Source organism: Hemicordylus capensis, chromosome 2, assembly GCF_027244095.1.
Source record: "Hemicordylus capensis ecotype Gifberg chromosome 2, rHemCap1.1.pri, whole genome shotgun sequence".
NCBI classification, from domain to species: Eukaryota; Metazoa; Chordata; class Lepidosauria; order Squamata; family Cordylidae; genus Hemicordylus; species Hemicordylus capensis.
This window is the reverse complement of record NC_069658.1, coordinates 187,312,957-187,331,216: the sequence shown is the minus strand read 5'-3', so window position 1 is coordinate 187,331,216 and position 18,260 is coordinate 187,312,957. Positions and strand designations below refer to the sequence as shown.

At 47.2% G+C, this 18,260-nt stretch overlaps 1 protein-coding gene across 2 annotated transcripts; it reads left to right on the top strand.

The window, feature by feature from the left end:
• The first annotated feature begins 2,935 nt into the window (after positions 1–2,935).
• PRAF2 (PRA1 domain family member 2) lies at positions 2,936–16,410 on the top strand. 2 transcript variants are annotated; one of them, XM_053297040.1, is made up of 4 exons: positions 2,936–3,420; positions 6,080–6,297; positions 7,814–7,895; positions 11,982–12,116. In XM_053297040.1, the coding sequence occupies exons 1-3, from the start codon at positions 3,203–3,205 to the stop codon at positions 7,882–7,884; spliced, it is 507 nt and encodes a 168-aa protein (XP_053153015.1). In that variant the 5' UTR covers positions 2,936–3,202; the 3' UTR covers positions 7,885–7,895; positions 11,982–12,116. The 2 variants fall into 2 exon arrangements, with proteins under 2 accessions (XP_053153015.1, XP_053153014.1); XM_053297039.1 differs by lacking the exon at positions 7,814–7,895 and having other exon boundaries at positions 2,942–3,420; positions 11,982–16,410.
• The last annotated feature ends 1,850 nt before the right edge of the window (positions 16,411–18,260 follow it).

The following is an 18,260-nucleotide window of genomic DNA, read 5'->3' as shown; positions in this document are numbered from 1 at the left end:
ATATATGTCACATATATCCTTGTGCCCAAGGGAGGGAGCAGTATTTGCTGGAAAGTGATGTTTAGGGATGTGCACAGAACCGGTGGTGGCCGGTTCGACAGCAGTGGGGTTGTGGGGGTGTTATCTTTAAGGAACTGGGAGGGTGCTCTTACCCACCCTCCCACCCGCGTTTTCCCCGCTAGCGTTGTGATAAAAAACGGTCCCGTGAGGCAGCAGCATAGCTCCTTGCTGCCCCAGTGTGCGATGGACCAGAAGTGCCCTGTGCGCATGCATGCGAGCGTGATGTGCATGCGCACACGCACTGGGCACTTCCAGTCCATTTTGCAACAGGGCGGCAAGGAGGCACGCTGCCGCCTCGTGGGATCGTTTTTTATCATAGCACTGGTGGGGGAAACATGAGCGGAAAGGTAAGAGCACCCTCCCTGTTCCTGCTGCTGGACCTTTGAACCGGTTTGGAGGTCACTTGATCCCTAGTGATGTTGCACATTATCATCATGAGGTAGTGTATCAATTCAACCCCAGTAGGTACACGTCTCTAAGCTTTTTTGGTCCCCTCTCCCCTCACTTATGGCTTCTTAGAACTGAAACGTACAGTTGGCCAGCTACCATGGTGCATCGATTGCAAAACTGTACCACTTTGGAATGCAGGTTGGGGGCATACTTAACTGAATGGTCCCATATGTAAAATAACTCCCTGACACGGGGGTGGGGGGTGGGGGGGCAGAATCAAGCTGCTCTCCCTAACAGGCTACTTCTGTGCATTGTTTTTTATTTTTTAGTCTAATGTGAGGAGGCATTCAAACGAACATTTCCTTCCACTGCCCCCCAGTGATGGTCTGAAGTGTGACAATCCAGTAACTGATCATGATAACGGTGTGCATATATCGCTCTGTGCTTCTTTTTCTCCTGTGACCTGGGGCTCCTTCACATATTACTACTCCTCTAAGAACATCTCTTAAAAATATGCACATACCTCCATGGCTGCCAATTATCCAAAATGCAATTTTAAAATAAATACAAATTGCAGAGAATTAATGGCATAGCAGGGAAGCAACCTGCCTAGGGAGCAGGAGGCTGTTGGTTTGAATCCCCGCTGGTGTGATTCCCAGAATATGGAGAACTCCTATATTGGGCAGCAGCAATAGAAGAAGGTGCTGAAAGGCTTCATCTCATGTTGCACAGGAGATGGCAAATATAAACCCCTCCTGTATTCTACCAAGAAAACCACATGGCCCTGTGGTCGCCAGGAGTTGACAACGACTCAACGGCACAACCTTTCCCTTCTCGCTCTAGGTTTGGAAAGTGTAAATTTTCCTGATCTTTCAGTGGACTTCCTACATCCTTAAACTAATGTTCCTTACAGTATACATTACAGGCATAAAAACACATGCTGGGAGTTTAATGCTGTGACAATTTTAGTTACTCAGATGCAAGTCTTAATGTGTTCAGCAAGGCTAACAGAATTGTGCATAGGATTGCAGTCTTCAAGGTACTACAGCCCTGTCCTCTTGCATCCGGTGGTCACTCTTGGTTAACCTCTCCAGGCTTGGCAGCTTAAATCTCCAGTCTGTTAGGAGTATTGGAGACAGAAAACCTGGAGAAGGCATACACGCTGTTGAGCGCGTGCACAAAATGAGAGAGCTGCCTTGGCCCCCTTCCTGCAGGCAGAGAGGGAGGCAGAACCAGAGCGTTAATGACACTAGCAGCATGTGTGTGCCATGTTTTCTGTGGGGTCACTTGGCCCCTGAAGTGATCGCTGGCATTGAGCATTGTCCAGCAGCAACACCTAGGCCCCCAGATGAGTCAAATACTGGGAGGGGAGGTAGCCTGAGCCCCAGATCTCAGTCAGACGGTGTGTGGGGGGGGGGAGTGAGGGCGGGGGAAGGTAGGATTCAGGGGGGAAATGTGTGTGTATGAGTGAGATGAAAGTTGGCTCACTTCCTAGAGTGGTCTGTTTTGAATGGATTTTGTGTTCTCTGTGATTCATCTGATGCATGTGGCTTGGCTAACTTCTTGGAGTGACTTGTTTTGCACTGACTGCCATGGATTCCCTTGATGTGAGGTGCAGCTCACTTGAATGACTTCCTTTGTAGGAGTATTTGACTTGTCTGCCGTGGATGCCAATTGTCCTGTGGCTGGGCTCACCTGGCTGGGCTCTTCACTTTCAGTTCTTGCTTTGTGCTTGTTACATACTTGGAGTCTGGATTGTGTTAGATTCATCTGTGTATGTTGGCCTGATACAATGCTTGCCTAGCTTGATGACAGGAGGCTTGAAAGCACAGGCAGTAGTTGGACACCTTGGATTAACAGTGTTTACGCTGGGCTCTGCCACTTACCATTGGGCTCCATGGTACCGTTTGTCATGAAATTATGCAACTTCTATGTGCTGTGAACACTTTAGTTGATTGTGTGACATTTGTGCTCTTTGATGAGCCCTTCTAACCTGAAGTCAATGAAATTCTCCTTTGTCAGTCTATTTTAAATATTTCAAAGAGTGGGAGAAAGTGGAGCTTTTTATAAATGCCTTCTAGTCATTGAATAATTAAAAATATACGACTGATACAAATGGAGCCAGTTGGAAAACGGCATCTGCTTTGCCATTGGTAAAGCATCTGCTTTGCATGAAGAAGACCCCACGTTTAGTCCTTGGCAAGTAGGGCTAGCAAAGATTCCTGCCTGGAACCGCTAGAGATGCAGCCCCATCTCCAAAACTCTGGATTGTTGCATTTACCGGCTTGGTTGGCATATTCTTAACTGTTCTGTTTTTCAAAATGTATTTTTCAGACAATCAGATGCAGATTGTTGGGCTGAATCCATAGAAGCTTATGCCACAAAAATGTGTTAGTCATTAAGATGCGGCAAGACTCCTTTGTGTTTTTGTCTTTCAAGAGTTGGGAACCATGTGACATCGGCAAGCCCCGCCTTGTGACATCACCAATCTGGGTGTCAGGATTTGAAATGCTGGAGACCTGACCAAGGAGCCTCGCTCTCCTCTTGCTATTTTTATTTGCATACATGAATCATCGTGCAAAGGAACAACGGCAGCGCTGCGCATTTGCAATACTTCTTTCCAAAAAGAAAAAAAGTGGGGAAAGAAGAACATCGAGAACAGAAAAACCATGAAAGCAAAGAAGTGGTCGTCTTAAGACTCCGTTTCCCATCTTTCCCCGCGGCGAGGCGAGGCCTGTGACTGTGGTGCATTATGGGGGTTGTAGTTCCATCGTTCCCCAAACAAGGGAAGATGTCCGAGGTGCGGCTGCCCCCGGTTCGGGCGCTGGATGATTTTCTGCTGGGTTCCACTCGCTTAGCCACCCCGGACTTGCGCGATCTGCAACGGTGGCATAACCGGGTCATTAATAACCTCCTTTACTACCAGAGCAATTATCTGCTGGTGCTGGGCGCCGGGCTGCTGCTGGGCGCGTGAGTTCCTTGCCTGTGCCGCGGGGGCGGGCGGTGGGGTGGGGGGGATCGGTGGAGAGGGGCGGGGGAGTGTGTGTGTGTGTGTGTGTGTGTGTGTGTGTGTGTGTGTGTGCTTTGCACCCTCCTGGGGGCGAAGAAAGGCAATGCACCACCATCTGACACCCTTCTAATACGCGAGCTCTGTACGTGGCGGGATGCAGAATCCAGCGGCGTCAGGTAAAAAATATGTAGCTGCCTGGGGTAGAGTCCAAAATGGGGGAGGGAGCGGCTTTTAAGGGAACCTGTGCAAGCTGAGAGCTCCTTAAGGGGCGGAACAGTTAGCATTCCGCAGATGGGGTATACTGAAGGAAATGCAGAGCAGGTAGGGGGAAAGGAGATGCCCTGGCTTGTCCCCCCCGCCCCGCCCCGCCCCTGTTCCTGTGTTCCTAACAGCGGCCTGACGTGCAGGAAGTCAGGTCAAGTTTGTCTGCTGTTTCTCTTTAGCCAAGGAAAAGCTTCCCCTGCTTCTGTATGCTGGGTGGTAGTTGGGGAGCAGCAGGCCCACTAAAAAGCACAAGTGGGGTAGAGACAGTTGAGCATAAGCAGAGCCAGTCAGCGCCAGGCTTCAGCCTAAGAGTGCTGTGACTACTTCCGTCGTCAGGACTTCTGTGCCCAATAGGCAGCAATTCAGTAGAGATGCTTTAGAGTTCCTTGCATTCTCAGCTTGGGGGAAATGTCTGTTGACATTTTCATGTTTTTCTGCCATGAAGCAATTAAGGCACAGAAGCCTTCCCACGTGAAACCAGAGGCAGAGCTGTAACGGTGCGCATGGCTTCCAAGAATGCTTGTGCAGCTCCCTCCAGGGCCACCATGCTCACTGTGAGGGGCACCCAGAACCCCTTTTCTCCCTGGTGTGGGTGTGGGTGTGGTGTGGGGGCAGCCGCCGTCATTGCTGCCTACCTGAGGGAGCCTCAACTGCCACCATGAGCTGGGGAGAGAAGGGGCTCCCTGCATGTGTGATAGAAAGTGAAGGAATGCCCAAAGGGGGAGGGCCGCTGGTGCTGGGGGTGGGAGGGCAGGCGGCCAGGCATGGGGCAGCCTATGCCCTCCCTACACTACTGAGTGGAACAAACACCACACGTACAAAACCTCATCGCCCCCTTCTATACGAAGACGCAAGTACCATTCAGTGTTTTTTTCGCCACCACTCGCCCTCAGATGGGAAGCTCATGCTCTCATAGGATGCAGGATTTCCTGGACAGTGTGTTAGTAGTTTCCTTCTAGAACAGGAGCTCTCTTGCATCCTCGGATACTCTTGGACTAAAATTTCCATCTTCCTCTAGCCACGGGATGGTGGGAATTGTAGTCTAACACTACAGGTGACCCTTGTTATCTGCGGGGGTTCCGTTCCCGTCAATTTTCGCGAATAACAAAACCATGGATGATGAGCTTTAATTGAATGGCAGTTGCGGGGTTAGGTTCCTGGAGACCAAATAATAAGAAGACAGAAATTGATGAAATAACATACTGTGCCATCAGTCTTCCCTCTAACAGGGCATTCCAGATGTTGTTGACTACAGCTCCCAACATCCCCAGCTGCAATGGCCTTTGGCTGGGAATTATGGGTGTTGTAGTCAAGAACATCTGGGATTCCCTGTTAGAGGGAATACTGCGTGCCATGCTCTGCAGGTCCAGCAATACCACCCCAAACCTGCAATTATGCCAATCTGTGAAAAATCACAGGGTTTTTTTTTTTTTTGTTAATTTAAGGAAAGTACCTAAAATGGCTCCATTTCACAAAATGGTGGCCAGAAATGAGCTCAAGGATCATTTCTGGACACCACAGATACACAAATTCCCACTTTTTTAAAAGCACATATACCAAGGTCAGGTCTCCATTGCCTGGAAACCCAGCCTGGGTTAGGCTGCACGTGAGAACCGCTGGGATCAGGCCCGATCCCAGTAGGGCAGCACCACCTGGTCCCGCTTTGAATCCTGGCTCTTAGCTGGGGTTAAGGGCTCGAGCGATTGTGTATTCACTGGGGCTGTGTTCAGCCCCACCGGACACAGACAGGTGCTTAGAACATCCATCTCTTGGGGGAATCGGCCAATGCATTGCGCATGTCATGCAGTGCATTGTTGGATATCCAGAGGCTGGGATGCATCATCCCGGCCTCCAGAGCGCTACCCTGCCACACAGCGAGGATCATTTGGAAGTGTAGTCTGCACTCCTATCAAGGTCAAGGGCTTGTCTGAGGAGAAGATGAGTTCAACCAGCCTTCCCCCGCTGCCCCCCATCCTACCCAACCATTTGTGTGAATAACCTCAGTACCTTTTTAAATGCAAAGCAGTGTATGTTGGTGATATAACTATATATATATTGGTGATAAAACTCTACCATTCCAAACTGCCCTGAAGGAAGAGAGAAATGACTGAATTAGTGTTGTACTCGAACTTCTTCCATTGGATCCAGAATGGACTGTGATTTAAGCTCAGATGTGGAGCAGCCCTGGCCACAGACCACGTCTTTGGGCATCTTCTGAGTCAGATGACATCTCCCGTGCTCCTCAGCAAAACTCAGAGAACTCTCTCATCTTTCAGTAATGCTTATATGTCTTGCTTTCTAACTTAACTGAACCTGGATTGCATGCTGGGTCCCATCCTGCCCTTCTTCTTGCAGGTACTTTCGCCCCATGCTGACTCTGCTGAGTGGTACTCTTATCACTCTGATCTTCATGAGCTTTGTCTGGACTGCCGAGAACAAGGCCCCCGTGCGGCGCATCCGGCGGAACTATCCTGGCACCTGCCTCTCTGCTGTCCTGGGCTCTGCCTACTTCCTAGTGTCTCTCTTTGAAGGCTCTGCCACGTTCTTGGTTTTCATCGCCCTGCCGATAATGTGTGAGTCCAGAAATGGGAATGGATGGGAGTGGGTGGGGGGAAGGGTGTAACTAGTTGGTATGGCATTGATGCCTCCAGGATACATGATGGTTGCATTTGAGTTGCTGGGGTTCTGTGGGCTTAAGCTTCAGTGGAACCGTAGAGCATCCATAGGGTACTTTAGCAAAACACAAACAAAATAGTTTAGCCCTATTCAGACATTACGTTATACCTGCATTCAGGTGTCTGTACACATGTGCCTGTTTTTGTGTGAATGACTGTACCTGCGTTCATTTTAAAAGTGAACCTCGATTCAGGGCGCCTGAAATCAGGATATGGTTATTGCTGTTTATTAAGTAATAAACAGTACAAAGTAATAAATAATAAAATAACCAGTGATAGTTATTGCCTATAGAGCCCTGAATGGCTTGGATCCAGGACACCTTCTTTGTCATGAACCCTCCCACCTATTAAGATCATCGGGAGGTCTGGTTACGGCTTGTTTGGTGGCTACTAGGGACTGGGCCTTCTCTGTGGCTGCCCTGGGGCTCTGGAATGCACTCCCTGTTAAAATCAAAGTTTCTCCAGCTCTGGTCTTTTTTTAAAAGACCTTTAAGAAGCACCTGTTTTCTCAGGCTTTTAATTAATTTTAATTGATAATTGGTTTTATATCATAACTGTTTTAATTCTGTTTTTATATTGTATTTTAACTTATGTACATTGCTAGGGATGCACATGTCAGGCGGTATACAAATATGATTGATTAAACATGAATAATTGTACCTGTGTACAGATCTGTACACAGATTGTATGAGTGTTGAACAAAATGTGTGAATAGGGTTTGTGTCTTCTCTGATTTTGCATGTGTGGAATCTGTTTTGACACAAACTTGAGGATCTTGTTTATTTATTTAGTACATTTGTATACCTCCCTATGCAAAAAAAGTCACTGGATGGACTTTTACAAAAAGTTCCTGGGCAGACTTTTAATCTTAGCTTTTGCTTAAAATTTAAAAAGCAAGCTTGTAACCTTCATAGTGGGTCCAGTAAAGCTGAAAATACACTGTGGTTGGGTTCAGGCATAATGCGAAACCAAGATTTGTTTGGCTAAACTATGGTTTGTTTTTAATGTCTGACCCTGTCAACAAACCTTGGTTTGTTTGCAGCCAACAAACCAGGATCTGGAGCCACATTTGAAGCTGGCTTGCAAATCAGTTTCTGCACATTAGTTATGCTTGAATTCATAGGACTGCCAAATATAGGTAAGACCATGGCTCTGCCTCAAGAGGGCTGCTGTACTATAGAGATGGGAGTGAACTGTGAACCTGTCCTGAGCAGATGAGAAACAATGGAGACCAGCTGCTGTAAACCATGCTTTGTGGGTGGTATGTCTAGAAGCTAAAACTATGGTATGTGCTCTTAACTATGGTTAACAGAAACCATGGTTTGCCTTGAGTCTGAACCTAGCCATTATGTGCAAATGGCTCCAGCGTTCATGGGGTGACTATCTGTGTCCTTCCTTTGCCCTTTCCATATAGACTTGCTTGTCAGAAATTTGAAGATGATTCTGGCTTTCACATCTTGCATTGGATTCCAAATACTGCACTGAATACCACATAGGTAGAAAACTCAGTTGCCTGCATTAAGTTTTGTCTTTTGCAGTTCTAATGCTTTGAACCTGGATTGCATGGTTGTGAAGTTCTTTAAGTGCAGCGGCTGTTGTGTTGGGTTGCATTTTTCCTGAAGCAGAGTTTCTGCACTAGGACAATGTATTAATCTATTGCTATAGCAAGCTTCTTGAAACCTAGTTTAAGTGCATAGATGCATCCTTCTCCCCCACATCTATCTGTCTTTCTGTCTTTCTTTCTTTTTGCGGGGGTTGATGGCGAGTACTGCTGCAGCAATCTTTTGCAGCAAAGACCTCTTCTCACATCTTGCATTCATATACACTTATGAGCACAAAGCCAAATGGGCTGAATGTAGCTCCACAGTAACATCCCACTTGTTCTAAACCAAGGGTGCACAACTCCAATGTCCTGGTGGGCCAGAACCAATCACCATTTGGTATTCAGGGACCGAGGTCAATTTTCAGTACTTAGTTACATTAATTAATTAAAAATATTAATGAAAGCCATTATTAGTTGTTTGTGGATCTTTTCCCCTCATCAGGGGACTCACAATTTTAATTAAGAATAGTGGTCAGAAAATAGGCCCTGTCCATGCTCAGTCACTGGGGCACTGTGGGTGCATGCCAGGCCTAAACAAATGCCAAGTCCTCTCCTCTTCCTAAATCGTTGTTGCTTTCAGGTTGCAGTCCTAAGCATGCTTGCTTAGGTGTAAGCCTCACTGGGAGTTCTGTGTACATATTTCTGAGTAAACCTGCATAGGATGATGCTGTAAGGCAGTTTCCACAGAAGACAGAGAAAGCCCCCTTGGAGAAGAGAGAACTGACCCAAAGAGTGACTTTCTGGGGTACTAACATTGCAGGATATTCCTACCTGCGGGCCAGCAAAGACGTCCCCGCGGGCCAGATCCTGCTCCCCAGACTTACATTGTGCCTGTTCTAAAAGAAGCAAGTTTGTTTCTAACCCTGATGGTTGTGAAGATAAGTTTGAGTGGGGAATACTTGAGAGGTGTTTCTGAGCATGACTTCTAACCACTGAAGATGGAATATATTATGCAAATAGTTAAAAATGCAGAATAGGCTATGCAAATCATGAGAGTGCATGCAAAGGTGCTTTATTTGTAAAAGGTAAAGTATGCTGTCAAGTCGATTTGTACAAGTTGCATAATTTGGCTCTTGTTGGAGAATATTGCTGCTTGGTTGGGTTTTAAAGAGCAAAGTCCACACAGCCCTGGTTATTGTTCCTTCCAGAAGAGATTAGGCCAGGCTGTCTCCCTGTTTTTCTTCTTCATTGGTTGATGGGAAACTCATGCCTGGGAATAGTAGAGATGAACAGGGCACTCTAGCCCTGAATGTCTACCCTGGATTAAAGAACGACTTGGTCCTTAAAATGGAAATGACTTGATTAGCAAGCCAGAGGTTGCTGGTTCGAATCCCTGCTGGTATGTTTCCCAGACTATGGGAAACACCTATATCGGGCCGCAGCAATATAGGAAGATGCTGAAAGGCACCACCTCACACTGTGCGGCAGTGCTGAACCCTTCCTGTATTCTACCAAAGACAACCACAGGGCTCTGTGGTTGCCAGGAGTCGACACCAACTCGACAGCACACTTTATCTTAAGATATCTCCATCCATTCTGGTTTTCTGGTGGTGCTGAACTTCAGAGGGCTGGGAGCACTTGGATGCCACCCATTGTTCATAGAACTCATTGTCGTATTTGGAGGTGTTACATTTTATTCCTGCCACTGTCCTGGGAGGTAGGCTAGGCTGAAAAAGTGACTGGCCAAGACCATTCTGGGAGTGGAATGATCAAGCAGGTGTTTGAATCCACCTCTTCTCCTCCAAGACCAGCACACTATCAATTACATAATTACAAGGCAGGTTACAAGTTCTGTATAGAGGGCCAGTTTGGTCATGGTTGTGTGGTGAGCAGGCTGCAGCGCCCATCCCTGCAAGGGAGAGAGAGATACAGCCCCTCCCAACTTGGCCAACAGAAGTTACCCCTAGTTCGGTTCTGAGGTCATGGAGCAATCGGGAGGAGAAGAGACGCCACACACAACTGCAGTTTTATAAGCTTTATTTGAGGTGAATTGTTACATCTGAGCAATCAAGCAGGCAAGCAAAATCAATCAGTTGGTTTTCTTCCCCAAATGTAGTGTAGTGTTTTCGGTAACAGTTAAAATAATTTTCCTTCACTAGAAATGCATAGCAGTAGAAAGCATTTTCTCTCTGACTAGAATTGAAACGTGTGTGTGTGTGGTGTTAGCAGATGTTCCTTAGCTAAGACACAACATTTAGACAGTTTCGGTTTTAAGCAGAGAGATGCTGAGAACAGAACAGACTACAGGTGTGAGAAAGTGGGGGGATGGGAATGAAGGAGAGAGAACGCATAGGAGGGAGGAAGTGCCCATTTTGGCTACAGGGCCGACAGTCCGGAATGAGCTGATAGCTGGGGAAAGTGGTGTGGGATAGGCTGAAGCGAATACGCTGCCTTACTGGCAGCTGACAGGCTAAAACAAAAGAGACAGAGGCTTTTCTGGAAAGCAGAATGGGAAGAGGAGGAGGGACAAGGGTGATGGGACAAGGGGGGGACGGGACATTGGACAAGGATGTTAGTTTAGAAGATGCCGGGCTGAATGCACATCTGCAGGTATAATTACCAGGTCTGTAGGCCAGCATCAATTTCAGGAGTGCAGGTCTTGAGTGCGTAGGAAGGCTTCCACCTGTCCAGGTGGCTTGCAGAGCAATCGAATATGCAGGAATGGAAGTCCCTCCGATCTTAGAGATCAGGGCAATTCCAGCAGTGTGCTAGTCCCGAGTTAGGGGCTACATGCTACCCCTCCCACGAATGAGAGCTTGCCGTCCCTTTCACAGGATGGCGATTACATGCTACTTCTCCCATGGAGTGAGAGCATGCCTTCCCTTCCTCGTGTGGGGGGGTGTCCCCCTTTCTATACCTTCCTCCAGGCCTTTTATCCATATCTTATATCAGAAACAGCCATATCATCCCTCGCTGTGTCTCCAGTCTGATATAAACATTCCGGTTTCCCCCTCCCAGACTCTCTTACCATATTTGGTTCAGGCGTCTACCATTCTTGGGGTGCGTATCCGGCAAATGTTTACAGACACAGATGGAGCTTGTTCTCAGAACATTCCTATTTCTTTCCAGATTGACAGGCTTGTGGTCATTTCAGAACAGGGTTGATGCCTTTCAGTCCAGAGGAATGGGTTAAAAGATAGCATGCAAAGAGATTCAGCAGCTAACTGTGTGAATATCATGTAGCCCTAAATGTGTAGGTACTGATATCTATATGTGGTTTCCTAAGACCTTCTAAATATGATTACTCTTCGAAAGTTTCAAGCTAGTTCCCATGATTACCCTTGGCATAGCACAATGCACAAGCAAGCTTCAAGGCAGGGAGGGGCGAGTCTTCTCCTCTGGCCAGGCCTTGACTACAGAATAAACAATTCCATTCAGTTACTTTGGCTTGGCAGAGTCAAAGTTCACACTCCAGTTTCTTGCAAAACAGCCATCCCAGATACAGGCCTCAGATCAGGGGCAGAGCCACCACTGGGCCAACAGGTTCAAAGATCACCACTTGGTTGCTCCGCAGCTGCTGTAGCAAAGTTTGGGGCCAACAAAGACAATGGGACACTTTTGCTGGTCCTCCTGGAGGCTGGGCTCTTACAAGCCTAGTTATAGGAATATCTGTTCTTCTGCTACCCCACAGGTCACCCTACCCAGAGCAGTATTGCACTAGAGGAGTGCAGTGGTAGCACTGGCCAAAAAAAAGGGGGTGGGTGGGGCACAGAAGGGGGAAAGTGCATTTATGGGTGGACAAGCTATGAGCCACATATTATACTTCCAAAACAGAAATGGAGGAGTAGATGTGGGGGCAAGCTACTTGTTGGGGCACTTGCCCCCTCCCTGTCCTTGGAGGGGTGGGATATAAACATTTTAAATACCCCAGAAGGGAGAGGGCAATAGCAGGTGGACATAATAGCTGCCAGTTTCTACTGTTGATTCTAAACCTCTGACTTTTTCTCTCCTGCTTCCCCCCGCTCCCCCCGAACCCCAGTGATCATCATTCATGCCTCTCTGCGTCTCCGGAACCTCAAAAACAAAATTGAGAACAAAATGGAGAGCATCGGACTCAAACGCACACCCATGGGGCTACTCCTGGAAGCTCTTGGGCAGGAACAGGAAGCTGGATCCTAGATCTATCACCACCATGCAGGACTCCCTTCACTTGGAAATATGTTTACCTTCATTCCATTGATTGTTGGCTCCCCCACTCCTGGCCTGTCTTATCTCTTTACTTAAACCAACCTGGTGGTCTGCCTAGGAACTGCTGTCAAAGATGCAGTATCCGCTGAATTAGAGTGGATAACCTATGGGACTCCTTGCCTCTACGTGCAGACCGTGAGATTTAATAGCAGCGTTGAAAGGGGCAGGTGGTGGGGGCGGGTTCTGTTAAATCAGGCAGTTATTTCTAGTATTTCAAGGCAATATCTGAAAATGTATTAACTAGTGAGGATTATCTTTATTTAAGCTTAGAAAGGTTCTCATGTATACCAGAGAAAGGGAGAGGCAGCAAGTACGATTTAGAGAAAGACCAGGCAGGTTTTGTGTTTTTTTTAAATGGTCTGTAAAGTATTAGCCTATGGGGACTCCTAGACACTTAATTCTTTTAAAAACCAAGGATTGAGACTTGATCCTAGGACCAGGTTGGTTAACAGATTAAAAAGCAGTCTGTGTCTAGTTATTCCAAGGAAGGCTGGCTTTTAGAATACTGCATCGTAGCATTTATATGGCATTATCAAATGTCCAAAGCATTTCACATACATTATCTTGCTCTAATTCTTACAATGACCCTGTTGCACAAGTCAGTATTATTATCTCCATAATTTAGCTGGAGTGGAGAGTAGAGGTTGTGGCTTGCCAAGGGAGGTTTGTGGCAGAGGTGAGATTCAAACTAGGGACTGGTTACACAATCCTATGCATGTCTATTGAGAAATAAGTCCACTGAGTGGGATTGGATTTAGTCCCAGGTAAGTTTGTGTTGGACTGTAGCCTTAGCTGCAACATTACACCAGCTCTTCGGTAGAACTTCTGATTTCTTGATTTTTAGAGAGACACATTACATTAAGCAATATGTCCTACTGGATCAGGTCAAAGGGGTTGAGGGCCCTAAATGAGATTTTTGAAGAAGGTAGAACAGTATTACAATGAGTGATAAAGGCTAGCAGTCAGTTAATCCTTTAGGCTTCCCTTTATGTTCAGCATGGAGGGGACACTCCAAAAGGCGGGCAGGCAATAAAGAAGGATCCCTCTTGCAAAAGTATACATTCCCATGCACAAGGAGGGGAAAATCCACCCCAAGCCTTTTTGTATTTCAGATGGGTCCAACTCCACAGAATGGGCCAACACTGGAGCCCTGTTCACACATTCTGTTCAACGCACGCACAACCTGTGCACAGATTGTACGTAAGGTGTGCAGCTACAACTATTCACATGTAAGGTGACTTCACATGACCCCTGGTCCAAGCTGCTACTTCCACCACTTTGTGTCATCTAGATCTGTCAACACTGGGTACACAAGCAGCATTTCTCTCCACTACCCAACATTTGCCACCTGACTTCAAATGTAGTTTATGAATGTTGGGTTCTGGAAGGGAGGCATAACTTTGTCAACCTGACACTGGTGAGCTTCAACAACACGGAAAGAGGCAGGAGTATTGGCATGCACTGGCCAGGAACCAGCCATTTCCACTAGCTTACTCTCATGCTGCCCCTTATGTTCAGTGCACGTCTAGGATGACACTGCTGATCTGCACCTTGCATGTGAGAGGGTGCGTGCCCAGGTTCACTTTTTAAATGAACACATGTATGGTCATTTACACAAAAACCAGGTACATGCATACAAATACCTGTATGCGTGTACCAAGTAATGTCTGAATAGGGCTACAAAAACATGCTTCATATGTACAGACACTGACTCGGTATATGGCAGCTTCCTATGTTCCTGATGCATGTACAACATAATGTCTGACTAGGCCTAGTGTCCTGTGTAGTTCCAAGTAGCATAAAAGACGTCGATAAGGAGTAGAGGGTTAAGTAATAAATGAAGGAAGGGTAGATTTTTGAAGTGTTGCCAAAAAAATAACTATTGGAGTGGGACACTGCACTTTTGTTATCTTTATGTCCACAATCAGTATTTATTTGGTCAAGTTGGGAGGGGGGTGGGGGCAGGATCAGTAATAAAATCCTGTATAACACTTTTTGCTAAAAAAATAAAAGAAAAAAGTTAATGGTTGACAAATAATTTGACATTTAAATAGTATATTTTTGCTTTATAGGGAAGTGGACCCCTCTGTACTACTTGCTCCGTGGTTGTGGGAAGGCAGGAGTAGAGCCCAGCCCAGCCGCTTGTGTGGCCTAGTGCTGGCAGGATTAACTCTTCTGTGCCAGGGCTCCACACGACTGCAGTGGTTGTCTCCTGTTTCTCACATCTAACCAGGAGTGTGGCCTGTAACGGGGATTCCCAGGTATTGACTACAGCTCCCAGCATCCCTGGCTGCAATGGCCTTTGGCTGGGGGTTATGGGAGTTGTAGTAACCACCCAGAAACAAAGGTTTGGGGTACACAAGGTACAAATCTGTTAAATAAACACACACCTGGGAATCCCTGTTACAGGGGAGCGCTGCTAACCCAGTGCTTGACCCCTAAAACTCCCTGTGAATGTTGTAGACAGAGTGTGGGCAGGCAGTGCTTGGTAACTCGGTAGTTACCAAGTAGCTTGGTAACTTACCAACTCGTAACTTGGTAAGATGGAAAGGTGGTTCTGAGCAGGCTGGTGGTTGGACTGAGGCTGAATCTTCTGCATGCTTGAAATGGCTTGGTTATGGATTGCTTATGTCTACTGAGTAAACTTCTAGCAGCTGTAAAATTTGAGCCATGGGCTTTGTTTCACAGAGTCACCTGGGGCCATTTTGCTGTGGTATTTCTCTTGAGGGTATGTTTGCCACCTCTCTCCAGCCATTTTTTTGTTTCGCAGCCAGTATAAAAATGCAGGGGCACCACTTCCCGGCATGTTGTCACAGGCTAAGCATGACAACAGAGCTGCACACAGCACAGGGGGAAAAAGAGCTACAGGAACATTCATTTGCACTGCAAGGCTAACAAAGGCCTCGGGCCTAGGTCCTTTCTCAACTCTGTCTGACCCCCAAGTTATTTTAGTGAGGATGCCCAAGATTTGATCTGAGGTCTTTATTATACATCAAAAACTTGTTTTCTAGCATTTGTGGCTAGCTTTTTAAAAATAAAGCTCTTTTCCAAAAAGAGCTTTTCCATATTCTAATAAAGGGTGGGGGGAGGACTGGAACTCCTGGAAATGCTGAGCTTCCCTGGAATGCCTTCTTACAAGGAAAACACACTGGGTGTAATCCAGTGGACAGTAGTCACGGCAGGATGCTACTCCTGGGTCTTCTAGGTTTGCTGGCTACGTTTGTGAACTGACTCCGTTGAACTGCATTTGTGGTAATATGGAAGTTCAGCCTGCCATGGCTTATTCACACAGGCAAAGTCATTGCTTGGTATTGCACTTGCATGATAGATGTGCATGTATGAAAAAAGCACTACTGAAAACAGGAACTGAAACAATTAAATGCTTACGGCTACTGTAATATCTGGAGTGTACTTCCAGCTAATTGTAAATCAGCTTGGTCAATGGAATTTAGTTGTGACTATCACTTGATTCTGTTCAGAATAACTGAGCAATACTTCAGATATTAGCAATGTGGCCCTTCCTTTATAAAAATAAGTATTTTATTTAAAGTTGAGATTGCTATTTAAAATTGACAACTTTGGAAACAGGACCCCTAAACACAACTCAGCAGACAGTTAATGGCTGTATTCACATGTAACGTGGAACCATGGGTCCGCACCCCACCACCCCACTCTCCCATCCAAATTTGGATATTCAGGAGTGCAGATTGCAGAGAGGTGAGGAATCTGGCTGTGCAGGCTACTGAAGGACAGCCAATCACAGAGTTGAGGGAGGAGCTTCCAGTTCCAGGCCCAGTAGCCTGGGGTTCCAAATTTGGACATACTGCAGCCTGCCTGGAACCTCGGGTTGTGATGAAGCTTGCTACAACTTGAGGGTTCAGACTGGACCCTTGGTTTCATCGCTGCACCACTCTGGTTCCACATATTCAGATGCAACATCTGTGGAATGCAGCCACTGTGAAAGATGAAGAACTTGCCTCAAGTTTATGTAGGCCTTTGGTTTTCCCAAGTTCCTAATGTGCAGTATGCAGGCTCAGACTAGATGCAGTAGTGAGACAGGACCTGGAGAAACCTGAGCTGTACTTGCCTTTAAAACACAAAAACTTAGTTCTACACTACAGTTCATTTTGGCGACATTTTTTTTTTTTTACATTTATGCATATTCTTAAAGTCTTGTGGTATGATTGCACTGTTTCAAATATATGTTTAGGTTTCTCAGATGTGTTACTAGTTTCCTTGTGTATCTTCACTGATATGATGGATCTCTAATGTGGTAGCCAACATCTCTTTTCATTGTTGGAGCACCCATGAAACATGAAGAAAGAACAGCTTCCTTGAGCAGGTGCAGAGTGCATTCCCTTCATCACAGAGTCTCCACAGGCAGAGATTACAGGAAAAGGCGGATGAGCCTTATTCACACATTATGTTTAACTAGTATTTTTAAGCCCGTTATGATAACGGGCGCTAGCTTTCTATCCCGTCTTTTCTGTCTCTCTCTCTCTCTTTCTGTCTCTCCCCCCCCCTTGTCCCCTCTCTCTTTTTGTTTTTTGTTTTGTTGTTGTTCTCTGTTTTTGTTCTTCCTTATTTTGCTTTTACTTTTTTTTGGAGGGGGGGTGGATGAATAACGGCCAAAATGGCCCATGAGAAGGTGGCCGCCCCCGCCTATCGCCCTCCCGCGCACCCAGCTGCCGGAGCCCACCTTACCCGCTCCAGCCCGAAGGAGAAGAGAGGAACTCGGAAACAGAGCTATTCTCTGTGTTAAGCTGCTGCCTGTACTGTCACAATGGACGCAATAGGCGTCCTTTGCGTCCATAGCGGCAGTTTGAGCAGTGACTTAGCACAGAGAGGAGCTCTGCTCGTGAGCTCCTCTCTTTTCCCTCGGGCTGGAGCGGGTAAGGTGGTCTTCAACAGCTGGGAGGGCGATAGGCGGGGGCGGCGACCTTCTCATGGGCCATTTTGGCCCTTAATCTTTTTTTGGGGGGAGCGGGGAAGGTGATTTTGGGCAGCTGGGAGGGCGGGTGAGCAGGCGGCAGCGGCTGTGAGCGGGCGGGGGCCTCGTTGGCGGCTTTGCCGCCACCTCGCCTAGCTTCATTTTGGGCAGCTGGGAGGGCGGGTGAGCAGGCGGCGGCGACGGCTGTGAGCGGGCGGGGGCCTCGTTGGCGGCTTCGCCGCCACCTCGCCCAGCTTCCCTGTCCCCCGTCTCGGTCTTCCCCCGCCGCCATTACCCTCGCCTTTTTCAGGGCGGCCGCTTCTGGTTGCCTCGGCCTCCTCTTGCCGTGCCGCCGCTCATGGCTGAGGCGGCGGCTCCGCCGCCGCCTCGGCCACTTTCCCCCGCCGCCACACACCGGCTAATGGCCGCCCGTGGCTGTGGGACACTGGTGTCTGCAGTCCTGTGTCCCTTGGGCTCTTCTGGGCCTGCGCTTCGCGCAGGCCCAGAACAGCCCAGGGAGGCAGGGACGCAGATCCCCAACATTCCAAAGCCACGGCCACTCACTTAGCCTTTTATTATATAGGATACTCATACAATCTGTTTACTGTGTACACAGCTTTAGTCCTATACATGGGTACAGTTTTTCACGTTAGATTGAATGCAGGTACAGCAGTACATTTCCGCTCCTCATCCTGCATTTCAGGGGACCTGTAATCGGGCATGAGGTTATGTTTGTGCCCTCTTTCTCACTGTGGGAAAAACTCACTGTCCTCGAGAGTGTAATGACATTTGGTAAAAAGAAAATTAAGTAATTATGCCCGCTTGTGGTGGGGGGAATGTATCTGTGACTTAAAAATGTTTCCAAAACATGTACATAAATTGTTCACTGTAAACAGATCACTTTTAGTTTGCTTAATCCAGAGGGATTTCTCTCCACATCCTGGGGTACTTTTCTCCTGGGACGAACAGCAACCATGTGGTGGAATGGGAGGAAAGCCATTTAAGACCACACTAGAGACAAGATGGCATGCCTGCTAGTTACATTAGAAAAATCAAGGCTGCAATAGGTATATCGCCTAGTTTGGCCTGAAACGGGAGTGTTCTAATCTGGGCTAGTAATTCAAAGTACAGAATGTAGTG